At 35.2% G+C, this 15414-nt stretch overlaps 1 protein-coding gene across 1 annotated transcript in view; it reads left to right on the top strand.

The window, feature by feature from the left end:
* The window catches only part of LOC127076323 (midasin), a 44472-nt gene that overhangs the window by 19110 nt on the left and 9948 nt on the right, over positions 1–15414 (top strand). Inside the window, exons 35-54 of the mRNA XM_051017943.1 lie at positions 73–244; positions 343–414; positions 1005–1093; positions 1173–1424; positions 1705–1840; positions 1941–2026; positions 2117–2211; positions 2983–3124; positions 3243–3332; positions 9906–10029; positions 10199–10359; positions 10527–10640; positions 11452–11601; positions 12975–13154; positions 13234–13416; positions 13516–13614; positions 13716–13940; positions 14038–14160; positions 15088–15169; positions 15251–15381. Coding sequence (XP_050873900.1) covers positions 73–244; positions 343–414; positions 1005–1093; positions 1173–1424; positions 1705–1840; positions 1941–2026; positions 2117–2211; positions 2983–3124; positions 3243–3332; positions 9906–10029; positions 10199–10359; positions 10527–10640; positions 11452–11601; positions 12975–13154; positions 13234–13416; positions 13516–13614; positions 13716–13940; positions 14038–14160; positions 15088–15169; positions 15251–15381 — 2706 coding nt within the window. The remainder of the gene's footprint in view (positions 1–72; positions 245–342; positions 415–1004; positions 1094–1172; positions 1425–1704; positions 1841–1940; positions 2027–2116; positions 2212–2982; positions 3125–3242; positions 3333–9905; positions 10030–10198; positions 10360–10526; positions 10641–11451; positions 11602–12974; positions 13155–13233; positions 13417–13515; positions 13615–13715; positions 13941–14037; positions 14161–15087; positions 15170–15250; positions 15382–15414) is intronic.

Genomic DNA, 15414 nt, shown 5'->3' with positions numbered 1-15414 from the left:
AAGCTAAGCATAATGTTTATATTTTCTATTATTTTCAGAAAGTAATTAACTTTTCTTTCTTCCCTTAAATAGATGGAGAGCAAAAATTTGAACAGATTTTCATCTTCAGAAAAATCCTTGCTGTGGATTTATGGTGGTCATCCATTTTTGCCCTCCTCGTTTGATATAAATGATAAAAATCAGCAGCTTTTAAAATTGTCAGAATCACTCTGGCCAAGGAAGAGAGCAAACATTAGTAATCAAGGTTTACTTATGCATTCCTTTCTGTTGTTCTCTTTTCATGGGAAATTTTAGTATATAGATATTTACCAACCAATTAACTTCTCTGTTGGGAAAACTCAGGAATTTTGAGCAGTCATCATGCCGATGCTGTCGTAGCATTGGATTATGATATTCGCTTCCTTGTAATGCAAGGTATGTTGGTATTATATTTTCCCTTATAATTTGTTCTAGACAGTTAATTGGATTCCCCTAACCCACACATTAGTAGTTCAATTCTCAATTCTCAATGATAATATCCTTAAGGTTATCATAGATGGATTCATCTTTTCAAATAGTTTTGTAGTTCCAATAGTTTTCGGGTGTTGCAGCAGCTATCCTTCTTATATTCGGTTTGGGATTAAATATTTATTCTGCATATGTGGTTGACTTCATTTCATGTTTGAAAGTTCTCATCAAACACATGTTGAGAGCAGGACTTGGTCAACCAGACAAACAAATTGTTTTTTTTTGGCGTATACGCTTTCTATGGCAATGTGCTGTACGAATCATGATAGATCATAGTTCGCTCGAGAAGTCACAGCCCAATGGATTACAAAGTTATACTTTTTACCTATGTCTGCCTATATATGCTTTTGATAATAAAAATCCATGGAAGATGTGATAGCCTCTTAAAATATGTAGCATGGATGTTTCTGGTTCTGTCACTGATTGCCTTTGATATACTGCTCATATGTTTATTTAAGAATGACTATTAATTCATTCTTTATTCTGTAACCATGTAGATATCTCCAATTCCTCTTTTATGGTAGCGAAACAGAGTCATGAAGATGATTGGGCTCATATTATTGAGAAGTTAGATGAGGCATATCAGGTTCACGTCTTTAATATTGTCATTGAAAACTTTAAATGCACGTGTTTCTCTTTGATCTGTTACTGAGCTTGATTTACAGGCGCTGTTAGGAAGGTTAGAACACGAACAGAACAATTTGAAAATGAATACTGGATCCAAAGATCTTTCAACTTATGCAGAAAGTCTAGCTTCTTCTTGTTCCTTTACATCGGAATTGTTGTGCCAAAAGACTGTATTTGAGGGCTGGCAGGATACATTACCTCCAGCTGATGCTACCAGTCTATTCTGGGACATGGAATTACTAAAGGAGCTCACATCTGTGCCTTTGGACGAACTTGAAGGGTTACAGAAAGTAATATTCATAACAAAATTTGCTATTTATGTGTTTATTGGTAGCTTGTCTGTTCAGCTACTCAAATAAGTATGCATATCTAAATAGTTATTTATTGGTAGATTGTTTCAGTTTTAATACCGTTTCCTTCTTTTCTGGTAGTTACTGTATTTTCCGAGATAATCTACACTTTGATTCTAAATGAAGAATTGGTTTATTAGATCACACTCTTTCTGTTAAAGTAGTTTGTATGCATCATGGATTATTTTAAACATAATTTTCTCTGCGTATCTGGTTATAGGTTGTGGGACGTCTTTCCAACCTTTTGGACACTGCTTTAAAATTTTCGTTGAGTTCCTCATCAAGACCCCCACAAATGTTTTCACCACATCAAAAAATCTTGTGGACCCTGAATGCATGGACTTCAATGGATGCAGGTTGGTGTACGCAATCAGACTCATTTTTCTTTGTGAATAGGCTCACAAGATTATTTAATTTATTTTTCTTTGGGATTTTTTCCTGGGGCCGGTGTTTCAGTGGATATGAAAATTGCAAGTTTTATTCTCGAGATGTGGTTTAACTGGCACGAGTCTTTGTGGGCATGCTTTCCCGACTTTGTTAAGGTAAGTGCGTGTGCAAGTTCTCTTTTTCATATTTAGTTTTTCGTGGTTGTGTGCTTTTTGACCCGTTTATCGTATTTGTTCTTGTACCAGAATTTCTCCAATATTGAAGGTTTTGATAACAACAGTATTTCACTACCCCACATGCTCATTCAGCCTGTGTGTGCTTCAACTGTGTTACAGATCACGTGAGTTCTTTTTATTTGTTATTTAGATTTTTGTTATATACTACTTCTATTTGTTTTAAAATATACCAAAGTTTTCCTTTTTCATATTGGATGCTTTAATACCTCATTGGTCTCATTTTTATTAATCCTTTTCTGGTCCCTAAAATTTTTTAAGGAAGTATAGCAATTTTAATTCATAAGTTTTATACTTTTTATTCTGTTTATGCCGTCTCAAGTAAAAAAAGTGAACATTTTGACAAAATCACAAAAGTGAAATAATATGAAAGATTTGTTACACTCGTGTTCTAAAATTTGTTGAGAATGAAATGATATAACAGATTTTTTACTCATGTATTCCAAAATTTGTCGAACGTCAAATAAAATGGTAGATGAATTTTGTAAGAAATGGTTTATTAATAAGTTCATGTTAAGTTTTACTGATAAAAAGTTTTTGGATCTTGCAATAATTGAATGTCACTGAAGCAGAGAGAACATGGATAAGTCTTTCTGATTAAATCTGAGATATTTACCACCATTAAACAAACGCCCCTAAATACAGGATAGTTACCAATACTTTTGTAGACAAATCACTATTGAATTGAAATCTGATGGTATTTTTCTTCCATTACATTCTGGTTAAATACTAGTCAATGTGCATCTTATTCCTGATTGTATGTTTTGTTGTATACGAGTATTTGTTATCTGTTACTTGTGGATATTGAGTCATGAGATTGTCACATCCATCGTTACACGTCCTACAGAATTTCTTATCATTGTTCATCACATATTCAGGAAAAGCTCACATGCTATCAAGGAGTTTTGGGTGCAATGTCTCAAGTGTAGAGTGTCCTTGTCCAATTTGTGGAATTGCTCTCATCATGGGGAATATTTTCCTAAATTTCTTATGTCTGGTGCTCGTGCCCTTTTCCAGCAGGTAATATTTATTGATTTTTTCGTATATATTTTATCATCCATCATTCATTGCACAGACTGTACAGAAGTTATCTCAAATTGTTAAACTAATTCATGTTCACTGTTTTGCTTCAATGCAGATTATTTATGCACACAGGAAATCGTTTGACGCAGATCAATATGCTGCAATTAAGTTTAACTTTTCTTCTTTTGAGAGAAACATGGCTACAGTATGTTCTTTTTATTTATTTAAATTCTTGATATTGTTTTGACTTCTTTTCTTCTTTTGAAAAAGAAGAGTCATGGGCATTTGGAAAATGTCTTATGTTGGTTATATTGGTGAAGTACTTGAAAGATGTTGGGCATTGCTTGTTTGTTTCTCAATTATTTAAATATTATAGAAATATATTGTATATTTCATTGTGTGAGGAACTATTACATTGTAAGGTATAACTAGGATACAATAAGCTGTACTAACTTGTTAATAAACAGAGAAATAACTCCCTATAATTGCTGCTACCTAAATAAGGAAATAATAATAATAGAGAATAAATCTATTTACACCACTGTTTTGTAACAGCTTAACAAATCATAATCAAATGATTATGATTTGATATGTGCTAATCTTCAACACTCCCCCTCAATCTGGGTGGTAGATGTCTATCATACCCAGATTGGATTTGATATTTTCATAAGTATTCCTTGGAAGAGCCTTGGTTAAGATATCTGCAGTTTGCTTGCATGATGGGACATGATCAATATTTATAATCTTCTGATCAATTTTTTCTTTAATGAAGTGTCGGTCAATTTCCACATGTTTTGTTCTATCATGTTGGACTGGGTTCTTTGCAATGCTTATAGCAGCTTTGTTATCACATAGTAACCTCACAACATGGTTCACAAGAATTTTGATTTCATCTAGCATGCTCTTAAGCCACATTCCTTCACAAATACCTAGGGCCATAGCTCTAAATTCTACTTCTGCACTACTCATCGCCACTACAGATTGTTTCTTGCTTCTCCAAGTTACTAGGTTCCCCCACACAAATGAACAATAGCCTGTAGTCGATTTTCTATCTGTGGAGCATCCTGCCCAATCTGAATCTGTATAAACTTCAATGTCCCTGTTTGAATTCCTCTTGAAGTGGAGGCCTCGGTCTGGTGTGCCTTTGAGATATTGGAGGATTCTATTCGCCATTTTCATGTTAGACTCAGTTGGATTTGACATGTAGCGACTAGCCAAGCTTACAGCGAACCCAATGTCGGGCCTAGTGTGAGATAGGTAGATTAGTTTCCCAACTAAACTTTGATATCTATCTTTGTCGGCTGGTGGACTTTCATCTTCTCTTCCTTTTATTTGTTCTATTGGTGTATTAGCTGCTTTGCACCCTAGCATTCCAGTTTCTTGAAGTAAGTCAAGGGTGTATTTTCTTTGTGATACATAGATACGTTCAAGCAACTTCCATCCCTAAAAAAATACTTCAGTTAAGGACTTCCATCTTCTCTTCCTTTTATTTGTTCTATTGGTGTATTAGCTGCTTTGCACCCAAGCATTCCAGTTTCTTGAAGTAAGTCAAGGGTGTATTTCCTTTGTGATACATAGATACGTTCGAGCAACTTCCATCCCTAAAAAATACTTCAGTTGTCCGAAGTCCTTAACTTCAAATTCCTTTGTCAAAAGTCCCTTTAAATGATCAATTTGATCATAATCATTTTCTGTAATAACGATATCATCAACATAAACAATAAACAAAGCTACCTTTCCTTCCATGGAGTGTTTAACAAACATAGTGTGATCTGATTGGCATTGGTTGAACCCGTCTTTCTTTACAACTCGAGTCAATCTATCAAACCACGCCCTTGGAGACTGCTTGAGGCCATAAAGGGATTTTCGGAGCCTGCACACCATATTTGCGGTGCTGGATGATTCAAGTCCAGGAGGAATCTGCATATAAACTTCCTCTTCTAGGTCACCATTTAAGAAGGCATTCTTGATATCTAGTTGATGGAGTGACCAATCTAAATTTGCAGCCAAAGAGAGAATAACTCTAACTGAGTTCAGTTTGGCCACCGGTGCAAAAGTCTCTTCATAGTCTACTCCATATGATTGAGTAAATCCCTTTGCTACAAGTCGAATTTTGTACCGATTTACACTCCCATCTGCATTATACTTCATGGAGAATATCCATTTGCATCCTACCGGCTTCTTCCCTGATGGTAGGCTTGTGATCTCCCAAGTGCCATTCTTAATTAAGGCCTGAACCTCTTCAGTTACGGCTGCTGCCCATTCAGAATTTTGGAGTGCCTCATGGATGTTACTTGGAATATGTGTATTGTGGGCTGTTACAAACGTCTTGTAACTCTGGGACAATTTTTCATAAGATACAAATCTTTCAATGGGATCTTTAGTACATGATCTTACATTTTTTCTCAAAGCAATAGGAATATTAATGTCATCAACATTCACTGAGTTAGGAGCAGTATTACCTGAGGGAACGTCATTTTCTAGAGTCTTGGAGGTTTCTTGGTTCTGCCAAGGAGCTGTGCAGGACTCTATTCCCTTCTTGCTCTTCCTGGAATACACTTTCACGTTGTTTTCTGGTGCAGTTTCTATTGTAGGGGTTGTAGTTTCTACTGCAATTTCCTCTACATTTTCTAACGTAGTTTCTTCTGGTCCATGTGTAGGTTCTGCAGTTTCTGTTGCATTTTCATTTGGTTCAGGTGTAGGTTTTGATGCCTCTGCAGTGAGTTTGGGTTCAGTTAGCTCAAGTTCCAAAAGTTGGGATTCTATCACTTCAATTGGATAGATGCTCTCCCCCTGAATGCCAACTTTGGGATAATATGGTTGATTCTCAAAAAAAGTTACATCCATGGTGTGGTAGAATTTTTTGTTTTGAGGTGAATAACATTTGTATCCCTTTTTTGGTGAGGAGAGTAGCCGAGGAATATGCATTTAATGGATTTCGGGTCAAGTTTACTGTGTTGGGGTCAAGATTATGGACAAAGGTTGTGCATCCAAATATTTTCAAAGGAATAGATGTAAGGATGCGATTGGTTGGGTATAAGGTTTGGAGAGTGGAGTAAGGCGTATGAAAGTTAAGGATTCGGGAAGGCATTCTGTTTATTAGATAGGTTGCAGAGAGGACAGCTTCTCCCCAAAAATGGTTAGGGACATTTGTAGCTAGCATGAGAGATCATGTTACTTCTAGGAGGTGTCTATTCTTTCTCTCGGCAATCCCGTTCTGCTGAGGTGTATCCACACATGAGGTTTGGTGTATTATTCCATGTTGCGTAAAGTATGAGCTTAGTGCAGAATTATAGTACTCACGACCATTATCACTCCTAAGCACTCTAATCTTGCTTTGGAATTGTGTTTACACCATGGTATGGAAACATTCAAATATTCTACCAACTTCCGATTTGTCTTTCATAAGGTAGACCCAAGTGATCCGTGTGTGGTCATCAATAAAGGTGACAAACCATCAATAAAGGTGACAAACCATCTTGATCCAGTTACATTTCTGACTCGCGATGGTCCCCATACATCACTATGAATAACATAAAAAGGTTGGGAAGGTTTATAGGGTTGAGGTGGGTGGGGGCTGCATGTATGTTTGGACAATTGACAAATTTCACATTGAAATAACTTCTGATTTTTATTGAATACTTTAGGAAGCATTTTTTTCAAGTACATAAAATTTGGGTGGCCTAGTCTATAGTGCCACAGCATTGCAGAATTTTCACTACATGCAGAACTACAGCGCAAGAGGTTGCCTCGGATTCTGGTTTAGATGCTTCAGCTTGAAGGATATAGAGTCCAGCACATTCTTTAGCATTGCCAATCGTCCTCCCCGACTCCAAAATCTGAAATTCACACAGGTTAGGAAAGAATTTAGTGATGCATTTCAAATCCTTTGTAAGTTTACTGATGGATAGCAAGTTACAATCAAGTTTAGGCACATACAGTACTGAACTAAGAGTAATATTTCGTGAAATAATGACTGAACCTTTACCCATGACCTTAGAAAGGGTACCATCAGCAATTCGAACCGTCGAATAATTTTGACATGGAGAATAGCTATCAAAGACAGTCAAATCTCCAGTCATGTGATCAGATGCTCCTGAGTCAATAATCCATGAATTTTGTTTTCCCATGCTAGTGTTTAGAGCATGAAAAAGATTACCTTTTTGTGCCACAGTAGCTGTACCAATTGTTTGTTGAAGCATTTTTTGTAAGGCTTCCATTTGCTCCTTGTTGAATGGTGATGAGTGAGAATTTACCTCAGCTGTGTTCCCCCTGCTGTCCCGATTTTTAGTCCATTTTTGCTCTGATGGCTTTCCATGAATGATCCAGCATGTCTCCTTGGTATGACCCGGTTTCTTGCGGTGGTCACACCAAGGCCGAGTTTTCTTTTGGAAAGAACGCTGATCTCCCCTTGCTGCCATTGCAGATCCTTCTATAGATGGGACTGCATTGGATTTTCCAAGCATCACTTTTCTCCTGCTCTCCTCTCTTCGTATTTCCGAGAATGCTTTTCGAATTTTTGGAAGAGGTTTGGTTCCAAGGATTCTCCCACGAACTTCATCAAGTTCTGTGTTCAAACCTAATAGAAATTTGTAGACTCTATCTTTCTCCACCAATTCTTTGTCCTTCTTTTTGTCCTCCGTGCAGCTCCATTCAACTTCATCATATACATCCAGTTGCTGCCAGTGACGATTGAGAGTATTAAAATACTCTGTGACTGAGCGGTCATCTTGACGCAAATCGTGGAGTATGCTCTTGATTTCAAAAATTGTAGATGTATTGTCGACATTAGAGTAGGTTTCCTTTACGGCATCCCACATCTCTTTGGCAGTGTCATAGTACATGAAATTTTCTCCAATTTCATTTGTCATGGTGTTTAGCAACCATGACATTACTAGGCTGCTTTCTAGTTGCCATTTTTCGAGGTTTGAATCCCCCTTTTTGTGGACACTTGGAGTCTCCCGTGATATAACCTTCCTTCCCTTTTCCTTGAAGGTAAATTTTGACTGAGCGCACCCATTGATTGTAATTCTGGCCATTCAATTTGTGACCAGTGATAGGAAGAGCATGTCCTTCAGCCAAACTGTTGGCTGAATTTTCTGCTTTAGTATCTGCCATGGGTGGTGCTCATGATTTAGGGATGGTTCAGATCTTGTGCTCTGATACCATATAGAAATATATTATATATTTCATTGTGTTAGGAACTATTACATTGTAAGGTATAAATAGGATACAACAAGCTGTACTAACTTGTTAATAAACAGAGAAATAACTCCCTATAATTGCTGCTACCTAAATAAGGAAATAATAATAATAGAGAATAAATCTATTTACACCACTGTTTTGTAACAGCTTAACAAATCATAATCAAATGATTATGATTTGATATGTGCTAATCTTCCACAAATATATTGTGGAAAACAATATTATTGGTCAATGGAACTCCTAATTATTTATATATAAATCCAAAGCAATGTTTTTGGGTTTATGAACTTTTTTTAGTTTTTATTTTAATAATAATACTTTGTTAGAGTTGAGTAGTGACTTGCCTTATTTGCAGTCTCCAACATTGTGTTGGGTTTGAAAAAATACAATTTAGTCCCTCTTTGCTTAGAGATATGACCTGTGTTGTGTTTATAAAACTTGTGTAATCCTCACCTTAAAGGTCGGTTTTGTAGGGATGACATAGGCTCAATCATACATTGTATGATGGTATTAGAGCCTATCCTTGATCTGTTGGCTATGAAGCACGGACACCACAAACACGACCCCGACACTGACAACGTAATCACAAGTGTCGGTGCAGGTGTCCGACCCCAATACGGATACGGACACATTTTTTAGAGGTGTCCGTGCTACATAGGCTGTTGGGTTTCCGGCATCATCCACTCTTCAAGCTCATTGAGACCTTAGCGTAAGGGTGTGTGTTGCAAATTACGCATTCATTGCGGTCCACACCTAGTTCCCTAATTGCAACATTTGACTTGCCTTAATTGCAGTCTCCGACATCTACATTGTGATGGGTTTGAAGGGGTGGATTTAGTCCCACATTGCTTAGAGATAAGACATGTGTTGTGTTTATAAGTGGGGACAATCCTCACATCACAATCCGGTTTTGTATAGATGAGTTAGGCTCAATCATACTTTCTAAGATATATTCTCCTCCCTTATGATGAATACCTATACAACTTATTTATCAGAATAATGCTAAATGAAGTTAAGCTGTCGTAGTGGTCTATGAGGCTGTTCGCATATAAAACCACACACATGCATGTGCTTATTTTATATAAATAATTCACAATTTGCTTTTGAAGAACACCAAACACATAAGGAACTTAATCCAAATTTTGACATAAACCTCATTGGTTCTTTAATTGTAGTTTTAACTCCTGAATGTTGAGATAAATATAAATTTTAGTTACAATCTTCATTCAATTTCATATGGTCAGAAAATAAGAGAACATGTTTTGTTGTCATTGAATTATCCGTGTTCTTCTGATATTCTGAACATGTAGGGCTAATCAACTATTGGGATGGCATTTGACTCAAAATTAATCATGAGCTTTATCCCTTAGTTAACAAATATGTTAGGCTTTTGGGAGGTTTTCACTGCACAAGGAAATCATGGAATACATGGGAGGACATATATTACTCTAGTTTATATTGTACTATTGATGCTCTTAGTTGGAGAATACTTGCAAATGTGTATATAAAAGTACATTGATTGTATTGAATACTTCGGTGGTCTTAATCTCATTCCCTTGTTAACTGAATGTAGGAAGAAAGCATCCAGTTGGTGAGCACTCTTGTTGCTTCATCACGACACCGCAGATTGAAAAACTCAGTGAATAAGTTCGTTGTTCCCCTGCTTAGGGAGCTGTATCTTCAGTCCACTACTTCTGGTAATTATTTGTCTCCCCCCTCAATTAATCAAAATATATAATTACTGACTATTTTTGCCTTTATCTATGGCCAGAGAAGTACAAACTTTTTGGTTCATAATTTTAATCCTCGCCACTTCTAACTTTTCTTCTTCTTCTTTTTCTTCTTCTTCTCCTTCATATGTAACAGATTTTAATTTCAATTATACTATTGGTTGTGCATGGGCGCACATTGGAGCATTGCGCATTCATCTCTTGCTTAGCTATAATGAAGTTGATCCTGCCATGAAGCACTATTGCAAGTACACTCAGCTCGAAGAAACAATATCATCACTTGAACTTGAAATTCAGGTATTCCAAAAAGTGCTTTGATTTGACAGATAACATTTATATTAAGGTCTTGTTTATTATTTGCTACATCACCCAATTGTTTTCATCATCGTCATCACAGTTCCTACACGGTATAGCTCTGTACGTCTGTTGAGTGAATTTGTTTTCATTTATTAAATTATTTTCAGGTGCGGAAAGAGTGCGGGTATTTAGCAGGACAGTTTTTGACAGTAGAAGCTGATAAAAGAAAGGCTGAAAGGCTAGAAAAGCTTCAGGCAGAACGTAGAAAGCTGCAAAGAAAGGTTTTTATATTATCCCTTGATTTTCTATCTAAATATTCAAACTATTTTTCTCATGTATATTTAAGCATAGAATCTTAGTATAAACTAAGTGTTTTTAATAATTGATTCCCATTTATTCTTGTTGATAGATTTTGTTTGTGTGAAGTGCATTGAATTTTACAAATGTACTGTATCCTTGCTAAAAATATTTAGTCTTTGCTTATATGATGCATTTGCAAAATAAAAACGGTGCCTCTTCTCTGAATTGATGGTTCGTGATAAGAAGTTCTTAAAAACATTGCTTTCTCGAGTTGCAACTACCCATTTTTTCTTTTGTCCTATCCTATTTCTTCTTCTTCTATCAAGAGACTAACTTAGTGCTTTTAGATTATATGTTAATACTGTCATTATCACGTGGCAGTGTGTTCTGGTGCCTTTATAGTTGAACAATGTTCGTTGTTTTCCATCTGGGTCAGGTAGGGAAAAATTGTCAGTAACAACAGCAAAACTCAAGCCCTGTCTCACACTTGGCAAAGTCAGTTAGTTGGATCAAACAATCCTATAATTTTATTAACATATGCTGTGATAAATTTGTTTAAATAGAAATTGGGCTTATTCTTTTGTCAATTCCAGGCATTACTCTCATATATGCTTGCAGAGTATGCCGGAGTTATTAATGTTTTATTATTTTTTGAAATATATCTTTCAAACTTTTATTTCCCAGTTTCTATATATAATTTGACTGAAAGTGCGGAAATTATTTTGGTTTATGTTTGTGGGTGTGCTTCACTGTTGTTTTCAATTTCTTTTATTATATTTGTCTTGTACTCAGATTGTGTTCCGCTCTGAATCCTGGAAATACAAGAAGTTGATGAAAGAATGTGATGAGTTTCTCAATCACATTGCTGCTTTGGAAGTTTTGGTGAGTAATGTTGAAGCAGAGGATCTACAACAAGTTATTGACCGCACTCACAGTTGGCAGGTATATCTAGGAATATTATAAAGATGGACTTAATTTGGATTACTGTGTATAAATATTTAGTTGTCTCATTTAAATGTTAGTATTTAGTTTGTAGTCATATGAATATGATAATTGCATATTTTGTTTATAATATTTGAATAAAAATTTATTTTCATTTAAATCATCTTGCTGTCAATAGATTTAAAAACATCATAAAACTGTTAGTAAATTTGTCTTATTTATAATAAAAGTAGAAGTTGTCAAACTCATTTGTGTTTGAAGTGATTAAGAAATGGAAATTCAATATATAGTAATTTTTAGATTTAATAGAAACTTGAGAAGTTATTAGAAATTTAAGGGAATCAACTTCTTGCACCAGGGACTATCATTCATCTCTCATCTAGCGGTTTGATTATTTCCTTTTTGATCTACTCTCCTTACTATAAAGTGTTTGGGTCTTCTTTCTACATGTCCAAACTACCTAAGTTAGTTTTTACTATCTTTTCTACTATAAGTCTTCTTTATACTATCTTTTAGACAACCAATGTAAAACTTTGTCGTATCTCTATGACAAGAATCAAATACATAATAATGTGAATGCTAAGTCATTGTCTGGAAGCAATGTATTGCACGGCTCAATTACAGTGTCAAATGAGCTAGGGCCACTGCGTACCTGGATGAGGTGAAAGTTTTGGATAGAAACATGCTTTTTGATAGAACATTATGACATAGTTTGGTCCATGTAGCTAACTTCACTTAGTAGGATAAAGTCTGGTTGTTTGTTGTTGTTGTAATGTTCACTCAAAATGTCATCAAGTCGATCCAATGTTATCAAACGTGGCAACAATGGCTGTTTAGAATTGAACATGCCACAAGAGAATTGAACTATGAAGTTTAGTGGTCATATAATTATTGTAAAATTAGCCTCTAATCAGATATTCTTGTAACAAAGGTAGAAACTAAGCGGGTGAAATCCACAACCTGCAAATCCTGCCAAAGTCTGATATGTGATTCATATTTGAATTTAGAAGAAACTAAACCATTGTGATATAAACTTTCCAGGACTAGAGTAAGTGTATTAATTATTTTGCATCCCAGCGATCTTGCCAAGCCCTATATTTGCACCAGTCCCACCCTTAGTTCCACCCTTGGTTATTGGTTTGAGACTAACCTTCCATCTAAGCAATCAGATAATCCTGTTTATTATGTTCTTCTTGAAACTACAGATAATTTATCATGGTAGAAGAAAGGATGAAAGAAAAACAATACTAATTTCATTGGCAAATTTTAAATTATATTCATTTGTCATATTCTTAGAGCCACCTCTCCAAGGATGTACAAAACTTATTATCTTTGTGCTGACATTTATTTTTATTTCTTATTTTGGATTCTAGGAAACAGCAATGTGTTTCATTAATCGGTTGATGGATGAGTACTCAGCATTTAATGACATTATTCAACCAATTCAAGTTGCCGTGTATGAGATGAAATTTGGGTTATCACTTGTTCTATCAAGCACTTTAGAAAAAGAATATTTGAGAAAAGTTGGGCATGAAAACATCAACCTGGTTATGGTAATTGTCATTTTTTGAACGTTTTCATGTATAAATTCATTTATTTTACATTTGGAAGCTGACATCATGAGATTTACAGGAAACAATATATGTACTTATGCGCTTCCCCCGAGCTGCTTCATTCAAGTTCATTTCTGTTGAGTATGTTGGGTTAGACTTGCATCCATCATACAGGGTTGATTTTGGGACAGACTTTTATTTGAATGTGGGTTTGATGGAAAGACTTATTACTCTTTCAAGTGGAATTTCTTCCGATACGAAGGTAAATAAATAATTGGATTAAGTTCAAATTCTAATATAAAAAAAATATTTATTGTACAAGTTTTGTTTTGTTAATTAGTTATCTGAATTCTGAAATCAGGTGTCTGTGCGATGTAGAGCTACGATCTACTGTAACATTCTTGTTCAAATTGCATATTCTATAGCAAATGCAAAACTAATTGACTGTAAATCTTATATGGTCAGTTTCCATGCTCTTTTTTTGTGTGCCAACTGATTCATTTTTATTTGAATCCGTTGAAATCATTATTTGCTTATAACACACTATATCTTCTTTACCAGCTTTTGCAAAGAATATTTGATGAGTTTTCCAGCCTTTGGATGAAAATGAAAGTTGATGCTAAATCAAAAAGCGATTATGATGCTCAACAGTTCAAGTTTAAGTCTCGAGAATTCCAAATTGAGAGTGTTATTGAGGTTGAAATACCGGCTCTTGCAAATTCAAGTGCAGCTGAAGCATTTTCCGAATGGAAAGAATTTTCTTTTGAAGAAAAATCCACTGACCAAGTAAGATTTGTTTTGTTTGCCAGATGCCTGTTCGTAATAAATGGATTCGATGTTGTATATATTAGTCATCTGAAATGAATCTTGTTCAATTAATCAGATGGAGTCCTCAGAGGTATATGAAATATCGGATGAAGAATGGAAGCATCTGGAAGAGTCTATCCTTGACAATGTGGTTCTCATTCACAATCAGTTGTTTGGATCTGGTGATCTAGTCCAAGCTGTGAGTTAGTGTAGCCTTGACTTCTTTTTTTAAGTTAGAATATGATTTGCAATATTGTAAATATGATAAGAGTCTTATAAATAATGGTCTCTATGGCTGTAGATTAATTAAGTTTTTTGTCAATATTGGGAAAACCCAAGTCTCACATAGGATAAAGATAAGCCTTGAGATGAGTTTATAAATAGTGGCACACCTTTCAAGCCGGTTTGGTAAGGTTGAGTTAGACTTGATTGAGATTGAATTTCTTGTAAGGATGGTTAGTCTGAAAGTTCTGATAGTTCTGATATAACTGTTGTTTTAATGCCTTGATGCCTTCAGAGTCATCACCTATAATCACAATGTTATCAGCATAATCCACTAGATAAATATCTTTGTTTGATGAGGAGCATTTGGTAAGAACAGAGTGATCTGCTTCACAACAGATCATCCCAAATTTTTGCAATAGCTTGCTAAATCTTCCAAACTATGTCCAGAGTGGTTGTTTCAAGCCATATAAAGATTTATGCAATTTGCATACTAGGTCACACTCCCAAGAGGTAAAGATTTATGCAATTTGCATACTAGGTTACACTCCCAAGAGGTTGCTCCATGTAATTCTCCTTCTCCAAGTCACCATACTCTAAGAAAGTATGTTTATTTAGATATAAAGGTGCTCCTTTTATAGCAAAGAGTACATAAAAACGCTCCACTAATTAAGGTGTGATTTCAGGAGTTAAAATAAAAACACAATAAAGATAGAATCAAATATTATCGAGGCTAATAATGATTAACTATTTCAACATGTAATTTTCATCCTGTGTGATAATTTGTTTTCAGTGGTTGGCCATCTATACTAGTGCTGTTTTTATTTTATTTTATTTTTTATTTTTATTTATTTTTAGTTTGCAGTTTTTTGGTATCTCATAGTTATATGATTTATTTTTTCAGCCTGGAATCTTTAAAATTTCTGATGAAGACCGGTTGCATTCCTTCGGCGAGTCATATAAATTGGGTATCAATTTAATCGAAGGTGATAATTTGAACTCCTGTCTGGGCATTGCTCAAGATTTTATATTATAGTTTCTAATTCTAAATATTTTCGTGCTCTCAGGTGTCCATTCTCCAAATTTGGCCAGTTTAGATGCGAAACTTATTCCAGAGCACTTATTTTATCTCTCTATTGACTATGGAAGGAAGTTTCTTTCATCACCCGAATCTGCAAATAGATACAATTTTTACAAGGTGTTTCCCAGTTCTGTTGTTTTTATATTTGGA

This window comes from Lathyrus oleraceus, chromosome 4 (assembly GCF_024323335.1).
Source record: "Lathyrus oleraceus cultivar Zhongwan6 chromosome 4, CAAS_Psat_ZW6_1.0, whole genome shotgun sequence".
NCBI lineage: Eukaryota > Viridiplantae > Streptophyta > Magnoliopsida > Fabales > Fabaceae > Lathyrus > Lathyrus oleraceus.
Note: the sequence above shows the minus strand (reverse complement) of the source record. Positions and strands in the feature narration are given on the sequence as shown.